Below are 24029 nucleotides of genomic sequence, written 5' to 3'. Positions count from 1 at the left end.
GTATTCCATTGAGCTGCGGATGAAAGCCTTGTATGTGGTGAGGAGCTCAGGTGTGCCAAGGAAGGACTGCGCACGACGGAGGATGCCCAGTCGGCGACTGGCTTTGGAGGCCAGCTTGGAAATGTGGTTTTCCCAAGAAAGATCATGGGATGTCCAAATCATTGGATCTTGGTCATTGGCATTGGCACTTGGTCATTGGCATGTCCAAATATCAGCTTCCTAACTCAAAAGGTGCCTGAGATTTAAGACTAAGGATTTAAAGGATTAAAATTTAAAGGATTTAAATTATTTAAAGGATTTAAATATTATAATAATTTTATTATTATTATTAAATTATTAAATTAATAATCTAAATTATTAAATTTAAATTAAATTATTTAATTTCAAGGATTTTAAGGATTTTAAAGGATTAAAATTTAAAAATTAAATAATTAAAATTTAAAGGATTTAAAGGATGAGGAGACTAAAGAAATGTATCAGTACTTAATCGATAATAATTAATTAATTCATCAATTAGTTGATTATTCAAAAAACAACAAAATCCCGTTTTTGACAAAGTACTGACTATTGTGCCGAAATTTCAGCTTCCTAGCTCGAAGGATGGCTGAGATATCGCCCGGACAAACAAACAAGAAAACAAGAAAACAAACAACCAGAGTGAAAATTGAGTATTCCCTTTCAGCGTGCGTCATTGCCGAGCCCCCTTCGGTGTCCGGCAATGACGTTATACAAAGCGCCTGGAGATGGCATAGGAAAGGAGTGGTGTACAAAAGCTCGAGGGAGATGAGCTAGTCCAAGATAGCCAATGAAAGGTTTCTGTTGGATATATGTCATCTTAGGATGCAGTGGTTTTTTTCAAAGGGAGAGATCCAAGCAATATTGTGGAGTAGGCCTCTATTTTTGGGCCATATAGAAAGGGCCTGCCATTCTTGCATCACCCAACCAAGGAAAACTCCTCCTTGTTCGACTTTATTTTAATTTTTTTTTTTTTTCCTTTAAAAAAAATAATAAAGTAAACCGATGTACACTTTTTAGGAGAGAAAGCACCAGTTTGAGGTGCTGAGGATGGAGAGGGGCTATGAAAAGCAGATGGCCGTTCTTCGACGCAAAACTGAAGAGGTGAGCCTTGGTCTTTAGCGGCCAAAGGGCTGCAGGAATTTTGACCAAGCCTAAATTGCCCTTCCTTGGGTGAGCCCCCCCTTGTGTGTCATTCTCTTATCTAGGCAGCTCGCCGGTTGAGAGATGCACTGCAGCGGCAGAAGGAAGCTGGGGAGCAACGCAAGGGACAGCAGCAGAAGGGCAAGGAAGGAATGGCTGCTTGGATCAAGGTCTTCATCTTCTGATGACCAGAATTTTTGATTAACATTATGTATCTTGAGGGGAGGGAGGAATTGCAAGAGTCATTACATGAATCATTTAATAATCTTGGGTGTACTGTATGTGGATCCAAATACCTCTATAACCATTCTCATGAGATAGAAAGCTTGTAGTTGGTGCTAGCTTCATGTTTTAATGCCAAGGTTGAGGGTTTGGTATGCTGGCATTTCAAAAACCTGGGGTTTTGTTTTTCATGCTGATTGCTTTGACCTCAGGGCTTGTTGACCAATGAGGTAGAGGTCTTGGTAAGCATGGAGGAGGTAAGATGTCACCTCAATAACCTTTTGGATGACCACATGCTTCCCCGGATTTGGCACAGCTGCAGCGCAACAAGGAGGACATTTCCCAGCCTATTAAAAAATCTCGGGTAAGGTCATGTGATCAAGTGAATTTAAAAATTAAGTTTTAACCAAGTCATTTGTCACTCCTGGGTTCCATTCTAACCTCTGTCTATTTGTCATCTGTAGCGAAGAACGTTCGTCAGCAGGGAACGCGAACAAGATTGTGACATTGACGAGCAGATCAAAAGTTTGGAAACTGAGATGGAACTGAGGTACATATTTTACTGTCTACGAATCAAGAATTTCAATCAGTGCATCCTGCCAGTTTTTCATATAATTTGTCCAACCAGTGATTCTCAATGCAAGGTTTTTTTTTTTTTTGTCCCCCGTCACACTGCGGAGCGAAAGGGGACTATGGTTTTCCCCTCCGTGCATGCGTAAGCGAAGGACCGAATTCTAATTTGGTGTGTGGGTGCAACCCACGTCAAAATCCAAGATGGCCGCCGCCATGTATGTCTGACGCCATGTATGTCTGAACCTTGAGCTTAATATCTTGAAAAATAAGCGAAGTACCAACTTCTAATCTGGTGTGTGGGTGTATCTAGGCATAAGGAAGAACACTTGAAAATTGGGTCGCCACGTCAAAATCCAAGATGGCCGCCTTGCATCTTCCACTTTGTCAACTCGCATCACTTCAACGACGGGGGACCTAGGCGTAATGCTTGTTTTTTTTGTTGTTGTTTTTTTGCCAAGTTTATTTTAAAACTTCCTCCACAGGTCTGCACAGATTGCTGACGTGCAACAAAAGCTGGCTGATGTGGATGGTGATGAGCGTGTGCGATTTTGGGATGGCTTCAGCTTGATTGAGGCTAAGTCTGCCCTCAAGTGGCTTATGAAGGAGGTATGAGAGCCTTTTCTCTGTGTCGGGAAGATCCCTCTCCTTTATTTAAAAGAATAAAAATTATTCTCCTTGCTTATTATTATTATTTTTATTATCCTTATTATTATTATTATTTTTTTTTTCTCCAGATGAATAAGGAATGGTACACTCCACTAATTTTTGTGGGTGGTGTGTATATTTGATGTTTCACTCCAGGTGGTTGCCACACGGGTGCGGTGTGGGGTTAAGGAAAGAGAAGTGGTTGAGTTCACCAAGCAGGTGTCACAGGAGCGACAGCAAGCAAGCGAGGCCGCAGGTATTGCATGCGAGGCTCAAGAACATCAAGATCAGGTATTGCATGTCAGGTGGTGGATGGTAAATTCTGGCTCTGGACTCTGGTGTTCAACTTTGATATTATGCTATTGAAGCAATGTTAACCACCTTTAAGCACCTCCCTTTTTCCAACAGATGATCCTGATAAATCAGCGACAACAAGAAGCAGAAGACAAGGTAACTTCTGCCTTTCAGAATTTGTGGCTGAGAACTTTTTATTTCTGGGTGTATAAAAGGCAGATGCACTTTTGTTCCAAAAAAGATGTTACTTTGCCAAGCCTAAAATCCAAGGCATCTTCTGCACAATAGATTATGCAAAAATGGTGGAACTTTTATAATACAGGTACTTCCAACTCTTCCCTTTCTATATAAACAACGATGTAGAATAACTAGTGGTTACGTCCATATCTTCAAGTTAAATGGTAAAGGTGGTTGGCTGTTTTTTATTTTCTTTTTTTGGAAATTTGACCTACCAGATTGCATGAACTGTGCCAACAATTTTTGTGCCACATTTGGAGATGGGATGAGCAGTGGGGTGGTCGACCCAACTCCACTCATGCCAAATGAGTCTGTTCATGATCAAATACTTTCAAAACCAAAGGAACAGCATGTTTCCATCAAATTCCAATATTTTCACTTGCTTAATTGGCTGTTTTGCTGTCCCAGCCATGTCTGCATACTGCTGGGGTGGGCTTGGGGCGAGGGGGTAAAGATTGTCATGCAAACTGTCATTACTTGTGATTGCCACATACAAGTGAGTTTCCAAATTTTGTTTATGTTAATCCTCAATCATTTAAAAAGACGTGGCAGAGGAACAACCATAGGTTGTCTATTATTGCATAGGCTTGATGGGCCTAATGGCCTCCTGCATGGAATGAAGTTCCTTATAAGGGAACTCTTATTGTTTTGCTTCAATGTCGATTTGTGTTTTTGTCGATTTACAGCTTGTATGGTCGAATTCACTTTGTTTTTCTTTGTTTCTGGGTTTTTCAGCAGAAAGCTTTGAATGTCTCTGATGAGCAAAAAACCCCTCCAAAGGTTAGGCCTTCATAAATTCCCAAGTAATCTTTTACCTGTCTCTTCCTTTGAGGTTGAAAGTTGACCATTGTCTTTGGTATATCTCTTGTGTTGTGGTGCATTTAAGTTGCAAATGTGATTTATTCTTGGTGTGTGTAATGCAAGTTGGTCATGTCTGATGGGAAATACAGTTTGTTTGAAATAAATCACAAATATCAGAAGAAAGTTTTTAAAATTTAGAACTATTCTCACTCGGAGTTAAACATCACCGTAATATTATGCGGTTGCTTCAACGTTTTCAGTTGCAATGTCTTCAACATCTGTTTTGGAAAATATCAGTTAATGTGTTCGTTTTAATGCTGCCTCTTGCCTGTAACCCGGTTTGTAAACGAGACTCTTGAAATCGTATGGATGATTTGCATTCAAACGCACAATCGAAATATGAAGATAACTGATGAAATTAACAAATAATGCTGAAGCTGTCCATTTGTTTTCCTTTCATAACCTCAACGATGATGCAGGAACAACGGACAGGTGACCAAAATAGTGACCAGAGCCCCAGAGGTGAACAGCCGCAGGATGGTGTTGAGGTTCCCCCAGAAACGTCTTTCTTCTCCATTCCTGACATCGCTCCTTCACCAAATAAAAGGTAACATCCCTTTGCAAGTCATTGGGTTCATTACGTAATTTTTTTTTCTGGCAGGGTTATCCAGTGTTTTGCTGGGGGGGGGGGGGGGGGGGGAGGGGGTTGGGGTGAGAGGGTGGCAGGACAGCCGGCAGAGAGGACAGGGGAAAAACTGAAAAGGGGTAGGAGAACCGATGGGGTTTGGGGGGGGGGGGGCGAAGGGAGGAGGGGGAAAGAGTCCGTAAGGCGTGGTTGCAGGAAGAGACGGGGTTAAATTTGGGTTTATATAAAATGGTGAGTTGAGGCAATGCTGGTGTGTAAAGGAGTCTTTGTGGTTTTCATGGGTCTTGAGGATCTTTGGGGTCCAAATGGTCTTTGGAGTGTTCAGGGTTTTCAAGGGTCTTGATCTCCCAAGCATATCCTGCAGCATGGAAAGATTATTCTCCCAAGCATGTAAAGAGGGGTCTTCATAGGCTAAAGTGGTGGACAAAATACTCTTTTGACAATCCCCTGGTCGGATTTGGAACCCAGACAGGATTAGTTTTATTTATTTCGATTTTGAGAAGTATTTGTTTTATCGGGGTGAGATGTTTTCACTTTCGAATAACTTCCTGAGCCCAATGTTTTTTCAAATTAGCACGATATCATGCTGACGTGCCATCTATTGACTCATGAGAAGCTGCTGAGGGCATTTCTCCGGTTGTTGTATTTTGCCATTTTCAGAGTGATTGATAGATTAGGACCTGGGATAGCGGCACTTGAGCATGCACCCATTGTTAAGCCCAAAGCTCCCAGTCTCACTCACCTGCACCCTTGTACGATAGAGTATCCATTGTTTCCACCATTCATCCTACACCACCTTTAATTTTGTGCAACAGTTGGGCAAGTTATCTCATCAGTGTCGAGAAAAGTGTGAAAATATCAGACCACTTGACCATATTCACGAGGGCAGTTGACCGTGTCTTGTTTTCTGGGTGGCTTCCCATTCTTTCAGACGTGCAAGTGCAAATTGCTGAAAGAATGTGACGTTGATGTTGACATGTTTCATGATGTAATTTGCCATGATAGTTTTATAAATGCTTGCTGTAATAATGACCTGCTCTAATTTTTATTCGTGAAACATTTAGGCCATGGGCCAGACATGGTCCTCGTGCACCCCCCCCCCCCCCCTCCCCCACAACTCTACCACCCCATATACTTTTGAAGCACTCAGGTCCCCTCAACATGAAATCAAATGGTAACAGTAAATAAACTGGTTCTTACTATTCATTTTTCACACATATTTGATGGTACCCTTAAAATATATCTTTTCCGTGTCGTTATGTTCCCCGAGATGGCTGAAAGTGTTCTGAGTTATATAAGTTATATATCATCTGAAAGGTAATTATCTGCTGGTCATTATAAATGGCATATATTTTAAATTTAGGGTTACCATTGGCCTCAAAAATCAAGTCGAACAGCTATACCCCATGTTTCGCTGTGTCAAACTAACACTGACTAAGATATTCAAACTAATATTTCAAATCCAGCCGCACTATAATTGATTGACATTAATAACAAATGTCTGGACATTCTTCATAAAAATACCTTTCATTTGATACCAAATGTGTATTTTTGTCAATAAAAATCTATCAGATATGACACTTCAAACAGAATGCAGGTGTGCTGACAATCGCGATAACTGCACGAAATGATCGCGTTGATAGACATTGTCAGTCATGGAAGGTGCTTTAATTGGAAAGTGAAATATCATTCAATTGCTCATTGTTACTTGACAATATATTATTAAGTCACACTTTACCTCGATTTAGTTACAGGAATACATGCATGTTGCAAATGAAGCAGCTTTGTCAACCACTCGCTACTATTCAGAAATTTACCAGCTAGAACATCAGCTAGAATCTAGCATCAGCTCGAACATCAGCTAGAATCTAGCATCAGCGAGAACTAGAAGAAGTTCACAAGAAAGCTTTTAAAGTAGTTTGTGATGTTGTCGATAAGGAGGTGTTACATAGCCACAAGGTTGTGAAACTATCAGACTTGAGAGCATTGTATGTTGCTCAGCTAGAAAGCAGCAATGTTGTTATACTGTAACAAATAAGGTGTGATTGTGTGTGAATTTAGCAATTCATATTTCATTGTGTTGAAAGTTGGCACAGTGTTACCACATGGATCATCTGAGAAGCATATGCGGCAATTGTCAGCACACCTGCGGTCTGTTTACAGTGTCATATCTGATAGATGTTTACTGGTAAGAAGACATATTTGGTATCAAATGAAATGTATTTTTATGAAGAATGTCCAGAAAGTTGTTGTTAATGTCAAGTCTACTGTGGCTGGATTGAAGATATAAGTTCGAATATCTTAGTCTGTGTTACGTTGGCACAGCGAAACATGGGGTATAGCTGTTCGACTTGATTTTTGAGGCCAATGGTAACACTAAATCTAAAATATATGCCATTTATAATGACCAGCAGATAATTACATTTCAGATGATATATAACTTATATAACTCGGACCACTTTCAGCCATCTCAGGGAACATAACGACACGGAAAAGATATAATATTTTAAGGGTACCATCAAATATGTGTGAAAAATGAATAGTAAGAACCAGTTTATTTACTGTTACCAGTTGATTTCATGTTGAGCTGACCTGAGTGCTTCAAAAATATATGGGGTGGTAGAGTTGTGGGAGGGAGGGGGGGGAGGTGGGTGCACGAGGACCATGTCTGGCCAATGGCCTAATTTGATTTATTATTTTTTTGTGGTTGACATTGAGATGGATCATCTTGAGCCAAAACATCCTCCTGCCTTTTCCAATGTTGCTGCCTGCCATGCTGCTCAAAATTAGCTTTGAATTTCAGGTTTTCCTTCCGATTGTTTTTTTTACGGCGTAGCCCATAGGGCAAAGCCGTCTAGAATAGTGTTTGTCCATATGTATGTTCCCTCAAACGTATACCAATCAGAGCTGAGGATCTGGTCGCATGACAGGATAATGTGATTACGTCTGATGTCATTATGGTGGTACGGCGGCTGACTCTCCACACTCCGGCATTTTGATTCCAATTTCGCTCATGCCGAACATATCGTCGAACCTGTCATATGTCACAATCGACATGCTCTACCTCTACGTTTTTCATTCAGTGTGAGACACAAACAAACCGATTGTTAAAATGACAGTGAAATAGCGAAAGCATCGGACGTCTCTTCCAACAAAACGGTACGTATATGCCTCATCTTCAGACTGCTTCGGACAAATTAAGCACAGGTTTCTTAATGCAGTAGTGTATCGTTCCACTTGTATCATTTTTGTAATGGTAATAATAATAATATAGTAAATATGACCATAACACTTTAATCCCAATGTCGTGAATACAAATTAATGGATTGAAGCAGTGTTTGGTTCATGAATCAAAAATAAGCGGTTTACGGTACTAACAACTGTGGAAGTAAGGAATTTGCCTCGGTTTTTTTGATGGCATGTTATTAACCCAATCCTTGTGCGGTATATACACACCGGTGTGTACCCCGGTTTAGAATAGGTACACCGTATCCCTGCGTGTCGTAAGAGGCGACAAAGGGTTGGCGTCAGGAAGGGCATCCGGCAAAACATTGCCTCAAAAATAGAACCATGACAATGTCATGGGGACCGCAAGGCTAACCCCCGCTCTTGCAGGGAAAATGGCCTTAAAATGCCGGTTGTTGTGTTGTTGTGGGGTATATAGATTACAGTAGATCTTCCCTCAGTTCTGTAAGTAAAACATACCTCAGATGTCGGGATTCCTCCAAATTTCTTTGTTTAATGTTATAAACAGCATTAGCGACTGTTTAAAAAGCTAATTATGTGTGTTCGTGGTTTATATTTTACAAGCCCGGCTACGCCGCTGTTGGACTTTTGGTCTTGTTTTTCATTATTTTCTGAAATTATTATTTTATTTTTATAATTTTTTTTAAATTCTTTTTTTTTTTGCCATAAATGTCTCCCTTCCAGGTATTGACTGGAATGCCAAAAGACTGTGCGAGCAAGCTGTTCAATCACCAGGGGATATTGCTGGAAAGAGAACCAAAACGGAGTCTGCACACACAAACCCGTCCCATCTGCCACTGGCATCTTCTCCAAATGCATGCTTGATGACTTTTTCTGAAAAACAAAAATTGTCGAAACGGCAACCAAACAGCTTTCTGATATTACACTTTAGCTTAAAATATGTTCTTTGATGCTTGAAAGTAGCTTAAGGTGATGCTGTAAACAAACCACCTTTAGAGGCCATTTCTCCCCGCAAAGCGGGGGTTGGCCTTTTTCTGGAACCATGGTTGTTGTTTTTGGTCCCCTTTTTGAAGCAATGTTTTGCGGCCGGATGCCCTTCCTGCCGCCAACCCTTTTTGTCGCCTTTTACGACAAACAGGGAATTACCAGTGAACTGGTACTCAATTTGCCGACCTCGGAAGGAAGACAGGCTGAGTCAACCCCCCTGGCGTTAATTCAGCGATCGACCGGGATTCGAACCCAGGATCTAGGATCCTAAGCCAGCACCCTAACCGCTAAGCCAACACCAGTTGAGATAAGAAAGCATATTTAAAATAATGAGAACCATATGTGGAGTCATTTCCCAGCACCCAAAAGTCAATGGGAGGGTGAGTTTATGACATCAGGATGGCAGAGTGTGCATTCTTGTACACTATAAGCTATGAACTTGTCCTTCGGACAAGAAACAGTACGGTTTTCAGTTAAGAACAAAAGATTGTGTGTATTCTGTCTCGCCATATTGTCTCAAGTACAATTTGAACAGGGGAGAAAAAAAACAAAAACATTCATCCACAGTATTAAAGTGTTTTCCAATTATTTGCAATAAATATAGGACGACTCAAAATACTTCCACATAGGCTTCCGGGTAAAATGGCTGCCATACTACGTGACTGATATCATTTTCAATAAATTTTCCTCATGTGTAGTCGTTCATATCTGTAAATTTTGGCTTGCATTGGTTAAACGGTTCTGGAGATATAGATTTTCAAATGTGTTTTTTTTTTTTTTGAATCCATTCCATCATGGCCACCATACCACGTGACTGATGGTCAGTTCAGAAACATTTTCCTCATGGGGAGTTGATCATAAATATGAAATTTCATATTGATCCATTCAGTAGTTCTTGAAAACTAATAAATTAGTTAAAGTTCGTAGTTATTTTGGGTCCTCGATCGAGATCTTTGGGGTATTTAAGGGTCTTCGGGGTATATTGAGTCTTGGGGGTAATTTTGGGTCTTTGGGGGTCCACTGGGTCCTCAGGATCTTAAAGGAGCTTCGGGGTATTTTCAGTCTTTTGGATTGTTTCGGTCTTCGGGGATTTTAAGGGTCTACGGAGTATTTTGGGTGTTCGATCTTTTCGGTCTTCGGGGTTTTTTGGGTCTTTGATCCTTTCAGCAAAAGGGATCTTTTGGGTCTTTGAGCTCTTTAAGGTTCTTTGGGTCCTTTGTCTTCAGGGTCTTTTCGATATTTGGGGCATTTTTGGGTCTTCATAGTCTTTAACATTCTTCAGAGTTTTTGTGGTCTTTGGGGTATTCAGGGTATTTAAGGGTCTTTGGGGTATTTTGGGTCCTTGGGGTTGTTTGGGGCTTTAGGGTCTTCAGGGTCCATTGGGATATTTTGGGTCTTTGGTATTTTGGATCTTCAAAGTCCTTGAGGGTCAACAGTCTGCAGGGTATTTTGGGTCCATTGGGTCTTCTGGGTCCTCAAAGTCTTTTAACCGGTGGACACAGTCATGTTGATAGATTGCCCATTAAATCCCCCCTCAAATCCCTCCTAAAGCACTCCTCAAAGCCTTTAAAACCTACCCTTATAAAGGGACACACACACACACACACACACACACACACACACACACACACACACACGGTAGATGACTGACGTCATACTTTAAAAATATTTTCCCCCATAGGAATGTAAACATGCGTTGCAAGTTTCATAATCGATCGGTGAAGCGGTTTCGGAGAAATAGATATTTAAATCCAATATGGCCGCCAAACCACGTGACATCGATTTTTTTTGGCAAATTTATCCCCACAGCTAGGCTGTCATATTTGAAAAAAAAAAAATTGCGTTGATCTATTCAGTGGTTCTGGAGAATATGTTTAAAGTTTGACATAACTGCTCTAGTGGGGAAAAATGGCCTTAAAACGATCATTCATTCATTTCATTAATCATAAGCAATGGCGGCCAATGCAAGTCAAAATTCATGATGCACCAAGTTACATTGGCATGTATAAATGAGTTAGTTTCGTATAGCTAGCTGTAACGGTTTTCTCGGAATAGTCTTCACAAATTGTGTGAGAATAATCCTTACAAGAATAGGCTCCCAGTGGGAAGCTCACCGGTAGCCTAAACCCAGCAAAATTCCGGCAGAAGGGACATATACACTGGACAGACAGATAAATGCTGAGACGGCATTGCCCCAAGAACTACATCGTAAAAATTGTCACAGTGCCTTCTGTACATGGCTGAAGTCAAGACTGATATAAAGAGCTATTGGTGGCATGTTTAACAGAGTGATACACCATGTGGCCACCTCAAACATATTGGGGGAAAAAAAAATTATCGGAAAAAAAAAGTCTATCTATTACCAAAAAATTGATACAGCAATTTAAAACGGTGCAATTAAAACACAGAAGACAAACACCGACAATTAGTTTCAGGGTAATTAAAGGTATTCACAGCATCACGTAAACCCTGGTGTTGGCTTAGCGTAACACGTAAACCCGTAAACCCGTAAAAAAAGTCTATCTATTACCAAAAAATTGATACAGCAATTTAAAACGGTGCAATTAAAACACAGAAGACAAACACCGACAATTAGCTTCAGGGTAATTAAAGGTATTCACATCATCATTCATTGTGTGTGTGTGTGTGTGTGTGTGTGTGTGTGTGTGTGTGTGTGTGTGTGTGTGTGTGTGTGTGTGTGTGAGAGTCATTAAAGTTTGTGTAAATAAGGACTGTGTACAAAAGCCAGGGTTAGCATAGTACAGAAATTGCATAATTGTGTAGTATTGCTTCTTTTTGTTATCCTTCCCCCTGTTGTGGTGGGTAATACACTACAAATCAACTTGGTATTTGAGTGATTAAGAAAAAATTGATTTTGTAAGTTTGCTAGAGTGGGCAGCCATGAATCAAACCTACATTAACCAATGGAGAAAGGAAAAAATCTCTGTAGTCAACCAAACAGCCATCTGCATGCATCCTTTATGGTATTTGTGCAATCTGCGCTTGAATTGGCTTCCACACACCGACGAGGCTTTCGACGATAATTGAATCTGACCTTTTTCTTCAGTGGTTTGTGGTACAGTAATCTGTTTGCTGTGCCAATACCCACTGGGTATGTATTATTGCCATTTACTTTTGTCTTTGATGTGGATATTTTAACGAGCTGAATCTGTATATTTTGTCATTGAACTAACCAGTTTGTGTGGTCAGCAGCAAATCTTTGATGTAGCTTTTCTTGTGCTTGTGAAGTCGAATTGCAAAACTTTCACGAGCAAACACTGATTTGACCACTGTCAAAATAAAAAGACTATGGACCAATGTCTCCTGCGTTTTTGTTAGAATGGGCTGTGGTGAGGTATGTTCATGCAAAGTTTTGCATGGATTTGTTGAGCTGTAAAGGAGTCAGGTCAGAAACTTTAATTTTGACCTCTGACCCCTCTGTTGAATCAAAAAAAAAACACCAACCCAATGTTTAATGGTGGAATCAGGTATTTTTGCCAATTATAATTTATGAAGTTTTGGCTTGTTGAAGGACTGGATGAGAACATGGGGGAGCGGAGTGATGCACTAATGGCTGGGTGGAGGGCCGAGAGTGAACAAGCTGGATACAAGCTTAACACTGCAACAACAGGAAGGGAAAAGCCAGGGATGAAAACGAGTAATGGACAGAGAATAGAGTGAGTGATTTATTCATGGAAAAAAAAAAAAAAAAACAGAAAACTATCTTTGCCCCTCTTCAAGTGAGAGTATTTATTGCGTCTGTACCCATCTATCTCCCCCTGCCCAGAAACTTTCACTAGTGTATCCAATATGTTCAGCGTGTCTTGAACAAAGCTGAAACAGCACTTGCAGAAAAAAGGAAGAATGTCAGCAAAAAGTAAATCCTGATTTGGGTGTTGTGTTCCCAGGGCATGGGCAATATTCCACAATTGATATTTGCCTCACTTAGTCCACTACAATTTGAGGGAGTAAATAAAGTGGATCCTACTTGTGCTTGATTGTTGCAACGGACCAATGGTGGATTGAAAGAGATAGCTGGAACAAGGGAGACATCACACTGGGAATACATACATAAACTGTTCTTCCAAAACATGCCCCCATACCTCAACCCTTACACAATGGGCAAAGGTCTACCTTTACACACACTATAAATAACTATCTGGGTATTGCTGTGGTGTACATGAGGTGAGCAATCAGATTGCAGACCCTCCCCAGGACGTGTTTTCAGTGGTTTTGAGGCTTTTGTGTTAAAACATGGTGGCCGAACCATGACCGCTTTTTTTTTTTCTTTTCTTTTTCCTCAACCATTTTATCCCCAGATGATGCTCAATAAATTATTTTGATTGAAGTTTTGTACTTGCCAAATTATGATGTAATGGAGGCACCTATGACATTAACATATTGTCATGTGATTCCCCTCGGTGAAGACTGGGAAATCACGGACAGCAATCGAGCGTTATTTGAGGCGACGATCAAATACGGACTTCACTGTATATGCACGGGAGGAAGGGAGAGGAAGAAAAAGCGGAAAGCTTTCACCTGACACGATCACGCCGGGCAGTCTTCAAAGCCTGCAGGAAATAAACTCAAACGGGAATCCGGGTTAAAATGTACAGTGAAAATAAATAAGGCTTTATTGTGTGGAAGTGTAACTCAGTGTAACTTATTAATTGGCACTGGTAACTTATTAATTAACACTGGTAACGAAGCAGATACATTTTACCTGCAAACTCTGTGAAAGACGAGTTCGTAATTGAGTCAGGAATGTGCCCGAACATGATAATCTCTTGTCCACCTGGTCACAGCCCCAGGCTGGAGCACCCCTCGCAGCAGGAGGGGAGCGAGCTGATGCCAGGACTTGGTGCATGCATGACCTCGGGGCATTAGCGGAGAAAGGATTAAGATTCAGCGGACAGGGGATTAACTCCAGTTTTGTCCATATAAACCAGAGCAAACATTGAGTCGGGAGAACTTGTCACCAGGAGCTCTGACCGACGGAACGGACGAGCACTCCTCATCATCAGACCCTCTGCCGGACGGGAGTGGCGGAGGAACATCGGCCGAACGAGAAGGACCATGCGAAAAGAGTTAACCTGGTCCATTGAATTAAGCGGTATCATTTGGTAATTGGAATGAAGTGAATAACCAGTTAATAAACCAGACCTTTTGTAAAACCTGTGTCCGGTCATTGGAGTCTTGAGTCTCCCCCAATACTTCCCCTACAATTTGGAGGCACCGCTGACATCAATTGTACAAACAAGTCTTTAAAAGGTGAGTGTGGCTTGTTTTTGTCCAATATGATTACGAACTTGGAAATAGTTTTGTACATACATGGGGAAGGAGGTGGTTCTGGGGGTTCCGTGCGCACCGATGCCGCGATAGGTGGCGTGACCCATCACGAATGGTACTTCGATAAACGACTGTAGCTATTATTCGTGTTTTCCTAAATGATTTCTGTAAATACGTATTTTTGCGCTGTCTAAATAAAATGCACAAGGTCGGCGCTGGTCATTAAAGGCCTTACTGTGACCTGGGAGCAAACGGAGCATGCGTGCACCATGCGACCATTTGCTTCCAGGACGTGTAAGGCCGGTACTTACACACCCGTACACGTGTAAAGTAGTTTGTTTTTTTTTGCACTTGTTCAAAGCACGCGACTTGCTCGGCGTGCGACAGGGAACCGGGAAATGGAATTATATTTATATATATATTTTTTTACCTCATTCCAATTTATGGTATTGCGACAAAACGGCTTATATCTTTGGAACGACTCTTTTGTGGAAGAGCAATGGCAGACCACCCATTGTCACCACTTTCATGAGCTCAGAGAAATAAAACAGCTAGTGGAAATCGGCAGCAGAGTGGGAATCGGCAGACAATGGAACAGCTAGCGACGAGTGTTTGTGAGTAACAACCACCCTCTGGTCGAGGCTCATAGGAGGGGTGATGCTTACTGATTCGGCACGCTTACAATAGGTGTTAATGGTGGGATGTCAGAGATTTTGGTGTGGTTTAATGTTCACACTGTTTTGGAAAATAATGCTCGATGCAACATGATCCTAAAAAGAACCCATCCCTATATCGAAGGATCAGGAAGGGAAGGAATGGAAAATTTGAAGTATTAAAGTTACGGAACTCAAAATGTCTGGGTTTGGATGTAGTCATTAAAGGATTGAGTCATTCATTGGTGTGATGATGGTCCTAATATTTTGATAAATGTTTGATAATATAATGGTCCTGGTAATTTAGTCCTAGGAATAATATTGCTAGTGGTTTGTCTGAAGGTTTTAATGGGATCGGATTTTTATCTATCTATAATTCCAGTAATCTCGGTGTGTGTGTCGGTCTGTCTGTATGCGACCGCTGTTTCTCGACAACTACCGGTCCGATATACTTGAAACTTGCCAGGTATATTGCTGGGGACCCGAGGATGTGCCTTTTCAAGGTTTGAAATTAATCGGACAAGTGGGTCCCAAGGTATGGTCACCGTACTCGCAAGCCGTTCGCTTTGGCTTTGCGAATGGACCAAACCATTTCATGTAAATAGAAGGGGGGGGGGGGTTCTGTGGTCGTTCGCTTTGGCTTTGCGAATGGACCAAATCATTTCATGTAAATAGAGGGGGGGGGGGGTTCTGTGGTCGTTACTGCCACGTGGTTTCAAAGTTTTTTTTTTGTTGTTGTTCGCACGCATGTTTTTTTTGCAAGCACGTACGTGCGGGCACGCCCTAGTATATATAAATTGAGGTAATATTGAGTTATGGAATTAATTGCTTTCAACAATGCAAAGGGTGACAAGATATGGGATTTTAATGGGATTTTAATGGGATATTGGTTTAGGAATGTTTAGAGGTCATTGCAATGTGATAATTACTTGTGATCATTTGTTGTTGCAACGTTTTGCTCCAACGTTTTGTGAACATTTAAATGTTGGGTTTTGCTGACGTTTCCACAACGTCGCCACAACGTTTCACTTTCGTTGTTGCAACGTTTTGCTCCAACGTTTTGTGAACATTTAAATGTTGGGTTTTGCTGACGTTTCCACAACGTCGCTACAACGTTTCACTTTCGTTGTTGCAACGTTTTGCTCCAACGTTTTGTGAACATTTAAATGTTGGGTTTTGCTGACGTTTCCACAACGTCGCTACAACGTTTCACTTTCGTTGTTGCAACGTTTTGCTCCAACGTTTTGTGAACATTTAAATGTTGGGTTTTGCTGACGTTTCCACAACGTCGCTACAACGTTTCACTTTCGTTGTTGCAACGTTTTGCTCCAACGTTTTGTGAACATTTAAATGTTGGGTTTTGCTGACGTTTCCACAACGTCGCCACAACGTTTCAGTTTCGTTGTTCTAACGTTTTGCTCCAACGTTTTGTGAACATTTAAATGTTGGGTTTTGCTGACGTTTCCACAACGTCGCCACAACGTTTCACTTTCGTTGTTGCAACGTTTTACTCCAACGTTTTGTGAACATTTAAATGTTGGGTTTTGCTGACGTTTCCACAACGTCACCACAACGTTTCACTTTCGTTGTTGCAACGTTTTGCTCCAACGTTTTGTGAACATTTAAATGTTGGGTTTTGCTGACGTTTCCACAACGTCGCTACAACGTTTCACTTTCGTTGTTGCAACGTTTTGCTCCAACGTGTTGGGGACACTCAAATGTTAAGTGAATCGAATGAAAATTAAGGATTTTTCAAATTGTTGTTGACTTTTGGCCTATGTTGAATAAAATAGGTGTTGATTGAACTAGTTGACGGATATATAAATCCCATTCGAATGTCAAGTGAATCGAATGAAAATTAAGGATTTTTCAAATTGTTGTGGACTTTTGGACTATGTTGAATAAAATAGTTGTTGATTGAACTAGTTGACGGATATATAAATCCCATTCGAATGTCAAGTGAATCGAATGAAAATTAAGGATTTTTCAAATTGTTGTGGACTTTTGGCCTATGTTGAATAAAATAGGTGTTGATTGAACTAGTTGACGGATATATAAATCCCATTCGAATGTCAAGTGAATCGAATGAAAATTAAGGATTTTTCAAATTGTTGTGGACTTTTGGCCTATGTTGAATAAAATAGGTGTTGATTGAACTAGTTGACGGATATATAAATCCCATTCGAATGTCAAGTGAATCGAATGAAAATTAAGGATTTTTCAAATTGTTGTGGACTTTTGGACTATGTTGAATAAAATAGTTGTTGATTGAACTAGTTGACGGATATATAAATCCCAATCGAATGAAAATTAAGGATTTTTCAAATTGTTGTTGACTTTTGGACTATGTTGAATAAAATAGTTGTTGATTGAACTAGTTGACGGATATATAAATCCCATTCGAATGTCAAGTGAATCGAATGAAAATTAAGGATTTTTCAAATTGTTGTTGACTTTTGGCCTATGTTGAATAAAATAGTTGTTGATTGAACTAGTTGACGGATATATAAATCCCATTCGAATGTCAAGTGAATCGAATGAGAATTCAGGAATTATTTCATTATTAACGATTAATGAAGTACTTATTTAATTAATTACATTTCTTATTAAATTACAGTAATTACATTACAGTAATTACCTGAGGTAATTACAGTAATTACAGTTCCGGTAATTACAGTAATTACAGTAATCATTACAGTAATTGCAGTAATCTTATTACAGTAATTACATTACATTAACTCAGGCACCTTTTGAGTAAGGAAGCTGATATTTGGACATGACACTGACCAAGTGATGTGGCTGTCAAGGAAAATTTTGATTTATTGATTAATCATTTAATAAATTAACTCGTTGATTTATAAATGACTTATTTAATTAAAAGTCCTCAGAGATACATCTTCGGATGAAATACTTGCAGATTGGTTATGCTATGAGCCAATTGATTAAGGAAAATATTTTGTGATGGCCATATTGGCAATTTCGTGGCCATATTCGTGGCAACTCAGTTAGTGCCACTGCACCTTTAAAATGCATCCCTGCGTTCATTTTTCGATCGATTGAGTTGAAATTTTGAACAATCGGATCTGGACTGTCGTTGTTAACGACTCTAGCACGCACTCGTCCAATCAGGATGGAGCGGTATGGTCCCCGGATTATCACTGCCCGCAGTTTTAATTAGTTTTACTTTTTCTCTTGGTCATATAATTTTGAAGACATGCATGTCATGATAGAGGAAATGTTTGTTCTGTTAAACGGAATAAATGTTGTTTATTTGTGTGGGTGTGTATTTTTGTGTATTTTGGATATATTTTCACGACTAATTCCAGTTATCATCCTGCAAAATGTCTGCTCGTTCTTTTTCCTTTGAGTCGTAAATTCCTGTTGAATTCTCATTAAAATGCGGAATTAAGTACGCTGTGTGATGATGGAGATCCTTGATGACGAATCAGGAATAGTGAATGAGCAAACAAATATCACGGATGGTACACCGGATAAGGAAAATGTAGATGAAACCCCTTTTGCTCAGGTGCTGTGCAGCGCTGCACAAAGATCCATATGAGCGGGGCCTGGGTGCTGTGTAATTAGTACACAAAGAACCAATTACTAGGGTGCTGAATAAACACAAAGATCCATTTTTTGGAGCTGGTTCTCCCGGTGCTGTGATTTATTCAAAGAACCAAATTTTGTAAGAATTAAGCTATGATTTGTCGACATTATAAATACTTTAATATATGTAACGATTTTTGTAACGATCGTCCTGCAAAAGGTCTGCTCGTTCTTTTTCCTTTGAGTCGTAAATTCCTGTTGAATTCTCATTAAAATGCGGAATTAAGTACGCTGTGTGATGATGGAGATCCTTGATGACGAATCAGGAATAGTGAATGAGCAAACAAATATCACGGATGGTACATTGAATGATATGATTGGATATTCTTGCCATTTTTTATGGATTGGATATTCTTGACACTTATGGAAGAAGTAGAATGATATGATTGGATATTCTTGTCTCACGAATGAAGGATGAGTTGCCTTTAGTGGTTGCAAAGAAAATTTGTGGAGACCAGGCAAATGGGGAAATATGTCAGAAATGACCCTAGGACAGGACGGTGATTCATCAATTGACATGAGGTACGAACCAGAGGTGACGACCGATGAGATTCGATCTCAGTCAATGGATGGACCTGTCCTGACATCATTGGGGAAAGGACTTATGCAAGGAGTCATTCAAAATGATTAATTTGATTTATTGATGAATATTGATGAATTAATTGAAATTGAATAATTGATTGAATTGTTGATTGATTGAATCTAATTGATTGAATTTAATTGAATAAATTTAACTGAATAAATTGAACTGAATAAATTGAATTGAATATATTGATTGTTTGATTGATGAAAATGCGGTCTCAAGAAAGAAGCTTTGATATCTTTGCGAGATATTATCAAAATGGAGACAACCTGGGAAAATTGAGCAAGGTGGTGAGTTTATATACAGATATATATGTGCGGTTACCATTGTGTGATTTCCCCGTCAACAGAGCGGACACCTGAGGATTCACCCATTTCATACTGACCCTGCGGCTCATCTGCAAATACTGATCTGTCAGATTGGATTGTGCAAAAGCCACAACTGAGGGAGACTCTCTGGAAATCACCGTGTGAACAGGTGGAGAGATCCTTCCTGGAGGTACGAGTGAAGCTTTAGAGGAACCTGGAACAAGCTACAACACATCCAACGCTACTTTGATAAAAGGCAGAATGGGAAATGGAGCCTGCAAGAATACACAAGGACAACCAGAGATTCCACAAAAAGGTACTTGTACACATCATATGTACGACCGTTATGGTGCCGAAGCTATAAGGCAGGTCGAGAATTGGTATTTGTGGACAAAGGGACATGATGAGGAGTTTCCAAGAGATGGTACATTTGAGCGAAGTCGATTGGAAAGATTGGAACAAAGATTGAAAGCCAGGAAGAGACAGAATCTAACGGTAGACTGGCTTGCATTCCATCTTTGGGATGGTGAATCCAGACAACGGGAACAGCAAGAACGGATAACGGATCTAGAACTTAAAATAAAAAGGATACAGGATACAGTGGAGGAGACAAATGCACAACTGCCCTCGAAATTAGGAATGAAAGTGACAGTTGTCCCATCTGATTTCCAGTTGTCTCCCCAAAAAGGACGGTACAGAGAATTTTTTCGTGTTTCAGGAGACAACGAGAGATTGCAGTGGCAACCCAGGGATGTAGAGATGCAGCCCAGCAATACAAATGCACAGGTGCACAGACCAGGAAACGACAGAAACCGGTGTTTCGAGTGTGGAAAGATGGGACATTGGAGAAGAAGATGTCCGTATGTCAACAGGAGGACAAGGTCATGGGGCAAACCAAGATCAAGGGTACCAGTGCGTACCGGTACCTCAGACAATGATTAGGCCTTCATTGCTGCAAATCCCAAATGACGATTGGCCTCTACAGATTCGATTACTGGACAAACATGAATAACTGTCTGATTCTTGGGTCTGAAAAGTTTTCGGAGCAAGAATTATTCATTTTTTCTTTTGCTTGTAAGCAAATTAGTAATTAATTGATCACATGCCGAAATTGGATCTTTTATGTTGGGCACACAATTTTAAATTTACAAAGTTGGAACAATTGCTTTGCAAATGTAAACCAAGGGACAAGGGTCACATGATGATCAGGTGGGAATTTCGGACTATTGTTTCGCATGATTGATAGGTCAGTGGTCGACTGACATATAAATGGGTGTGTAGTCAAATTTGGATAAATTATTGTGGGAACTGAAAGGGTAATTTCAATGTGACATCATAGGGGTTTTCTAAGAATAAACTTTTTGGTCCATTTGTGTATTAGCATTTCTAAAATTGAAGGACAAATTTTAAGAAATTGAAATAAAATTGACACCCATCTTGATCTGTAAATAATAGTTCCAACGCAAACAAATACGCATAATGCATGTGTGTGTGTATTTTTGTGTGTCAATGTTAGTGTTTTTTATTGTTTTGTGTATCAATCTTACAAGATTGTTGACACCGACAGTGTGCCTGTCTGGAAATGGATAGTTTTATGTGGATAGGATTGAATATGCAGAGAATCCGTAAAAAAAAATAGAAATATAATTTGATTATGAACATTATCTCTTTTGTCAAGGGAGATGGAATATAAAGATTTGATGTGCTGGGTTATGAGCAGCCATTAATTAATAGTAAAATTGTGAGTAATTTGGGGATTCCATTTTTGATAGAATTTATATGAGAATAACAGCTATTTATGGATATGAGCTTCATAAAAAGAAATGAGGGAGTAAAACGGAATGAATCTTAAACCAAGGGGCAGACATGAACGCGCTGTTACGTTATCTATACTCAGAACGCGATGTCACGTGTACCTGCAACATATTTGTTAAACTCGCACACCTATATTGGCATACTGGTGTCAGTAGTACTCACTGGGTGCATAGAAATGGATGAGCAACAGTTAAGGGGGTTTAAAATAAAAACACTTACTTGGATATTTTCTACAAAAGTATGGGTTTCAATAAGTGGTAGCTGAACACATGGGATTCATCAAATTAAGTTTTGGAGTTCAAACAAAGTCACTGGTTAACAGATGGGAATGGATAGTAAATAAATTATTCGATGCTGGGTAAATGAAGTGAGATATTACAAAGACTTATTAGAGCTATTGTTCTTCCTTGCAGCAGTGGGAGAAAATTTAGATCCAACATAATGAATCTATAAATGAATGTGATAGGGATAATATCCTCAATTTGTACTAATTATTTGATTGTGGGTAAAGGAATTAATTTATCGTAGTGGATTGTTAACAAGCAGCCTGAAATGTCCTGAGAGTGTGCATCCATGTAATCAGAAATCCCAGATTTGTTTTTTACAAACAACATTTTGGTAGAGATCTTATGTGGACGAATACTTGCTTGGTAGATAAAAACGGTACTGCATGTTGGCAGCCACTTCGGTGGCCATTTAGGCCGAACAAATAGAAAAAAAACTGTAATTGAATATGTAATTTACAGATGAGTATTTGGGAAGTAAAAAGGGAATTTATTGATTTGGGAGACATTTTTCGAAGGTTTATTAAAGTGTTGCAATATGACATTTGGCAAGGAAAATTATTGGATGGGAAAATTAGATCTGTTTATAAAATGAGTTTGTTGACCCATTGAAGTTAATTCTTTGAATTGTTGTTTAATTAGCATTTTGAGTTCAAATTGGAAATAGTTTGGTAGAGCTTTGGTTAAAACCTTTGGTTGCAGTGTTTTGGAACAAATTGATAAACCGTAGGAGGTTGATAAGAATAGAAACAAATATGGACCTAAAATAGAAAGATTGTTATGATGATATGAATAATACCGAGATTAAAGGAATGAATCAAGTGATGTTGCAAATGAATAGTGAATACAGTAGAATTAAGATAATGGCATAACGACAATGTTATGAGTTGTGTCAATTACAATATCAGTGAACTCATATCACCACGAGTGACACACTGTTAGGAAAAAAAGAGGGAAAAGAAAAAGTGGAGAGGAATTATGGTAATAATACATTATGTTTAATTTGTTGGTTTGGGAAAATTGTTGTTGGGAATTAGGTATTCCCGTTTGTGATTGTAATCATATACAATGCTATTCTTAGTTTAGTAATAAAATACATACCTGATTGAATATTATTTGTGTGACGCATATAAATGAATATAACTTTTGTGTTAAGGAAAAACAACAAATTGTTGAATGTGAAACTGTCGGAAGATATACATGATTATGCTGATTTCATGGTAAGATGTACCCTATCTGATTCAGTGTGTGCGGAAAGCAGATTCAGATGTGACTGAGCATAAGGATAAGACGAGATCACATTTTGGAGGGATTGCTAACGGAATTGGGAAGAAGTTCGAGAAAGAAAATTTGTGGCTAAAAAAAATGAAGTTAATCATGGCATACACCCTCTTTCTCAAAGAATGATGAAGACATTCTCCCGTGTAACTTGGAGATGAATGCTTACCTTCACCAAGGAAATTTATGTGACCATTTGCCTGGATCACACTGCAACATATGAAAGAAAGGCGATCACTTACTCTTGTTCGAAGGCTTCGAACATTCACCACATCAGAAGCTGCAGGACAACGACATTTTACCTGCAACCTCTGTGAAATGCGGGGACATATGTTATTACTTCACCAACGTCCGGGGAACCAGCATGGAGCTGCAAAAAACGGCTGTGCCCTTGTCACAACAGCTGTGCACGATTCTGCTGGTTGCTCCTGGTAAGGACCATGAATGACCTGAACACCATGGTCCCAACATCATTGTGGATGCATCCGGCATCCCTGTTCCACATCTTGCTGGCCAATCAACGTCACACCAATACTTGCTGCCCACTCACAATGAGGGAGGAGGCAAGTCGACTACAACTGGGTGAAGGCCTTGTTCAGGAATTACAATGGTTTACAGCAAAAAGTGGCAAGAATGCTACAAGGAGAGCAGGGTCAGTCTATGACTCCGCAATGTTACCACAACAGCGAAATCCTACACGAAGTAGTGCAGGAGCTATGAAGACATTAGGAGAAAATGTTTCATACCTGAATTCAAACACAAGTGATCAGCCCTTCCTTTCAAACAAAGTCAACATTTGTGTGGAGGCAAACGTTTTTGCCAGATGGTGCAGATGCTTTACAAAACTTGAAAATGAAGTGAAATTGTTGTATCTTGGTGATGGTGAAGTGTTGTTTTGAAAATATATTTGTGATGCAAATGCAATAGATTGAACAATATGGAAGGAGCCAATGACCAACGAAATGTCTTGTGATTCTTGCAGGATGACGGTGTATGCCTAAGGGAATTGGATTACCAAAGTTATGATTATTTACTTATACTCGTAATGATGTTTACTTGCAGTGATTGATTATTTACTTATACTCGTAATGATGTTTACTTGCAGTGATTGATTATTTACTTATACTTGTAATGATGTTTACTTGTAGTGATTGACTGTTTACTTATATTGATGTTTAGATTAATGGTTAATATAAACAAAAACAAAAAGATGAGGGAATTGTGGAAGTGTAACTCAGTGTAACTTATTAATTGGCACTGGTAACTTATTAATTAACACTGGTAACGAAGCAGATACATTTTACCTGCAAACTCTGTGAAAGTCGAGTTCGTAATTGAGTCAGGAATGTGCCCGAACATGATAATCTCTTGTCCACCTGGTCACAGCCCCAGGCTGGAGCACCCCTCGCAGCAGGAGGGGAGCGAGCTGATGCCAGGACTTGG

The 24029-nt window shown here is 39.7% G+C and overlaps 1 protein-coding gene across 5 annotated transcripts; it reads left to right on the top strand.

Moving 5' to 3' along the window:
• Nucleotides 1-24: 24 nt before the first annotated feature.
• Nucleotides 25-12088, top strand: LOC144888145 (chromosome-associated kinesin KIF4-like). 5 transcript variants are annotated; one of them, XM_078769307.1, is made up of 10 exons: nt 36-1119; nt 1224-1328; nt 1593-1744; nt 1845-1930; nt 2436-2559; nt 2755-2889; nt 3007-3048; nt 3865-3909; nt 4410-4537; nt 8507-12088. In XM_078769307.1, exons 4-10 carry the CDS (start codon nt 1920-1922, stop codon nt 8511-8513), a joined length of 492 nt encoding a protein of 163 aa, XP_078625433.1. In that variant the 5' UTR covers nt 36-1119; nt 1224-1328; nt 1593-1744; nt 1845-1919; the 3' UTR covers nt 8514-12088. The 5 variants fall into 5 exon arrangements, with proteins under 5 accessions (XP_078625436.1, XP_078625434.1, XP_078625435.1 ...); XM_078769308.1 differs by having other exon boundaries at nt 34-1119; nt 1224-1744; nt 3868-3909; XM_078769306.1 differs by having other exon boundaries at nt 1224-1744.
• Nucleotides 12089-24029: the final 11941 nt, after the last annotated feature.

This window comes from Myxine glutinosa, unplaced genomic scaffold, assembly GCF_964187855.1.
Source record: "Myxine glutinosa unplaced genomic scaffold, kmMyxGlut1.1 SCAFFOLD_2042, whole genome shotgun sequence".
NCBI lineage: Eukaryota > Metazoa > Chordata > Myxini > Myxiniformes > Myxinidae > Myxine > Myxine glutinosa.
This window is presented reverse-complemented; position numbering and strand designations above follow the sequence as displayed.

What these genes read in the sequence shown, in the direction of transcription:
- LOC144888145 (XM_078769307.1), top strand. An exon ending in CTCAAGAACATCAAGATCAG is followed by an intron (nt 2,890 to 3,006) that starts GTATTGCATGTC and finishes TTTTTCCAACAG; the next exon opens with ATGATCCTGATAAATCAGCG. An exon ending in AGCAAAAAACCCCTCCAAAG is followed by an intron (nt 3,910 to 4,409) that starts GTTAGGCCTTCA and finishes ACGATGATGCAG; the next exon opens with GAACAACGGACAGGTGACCA.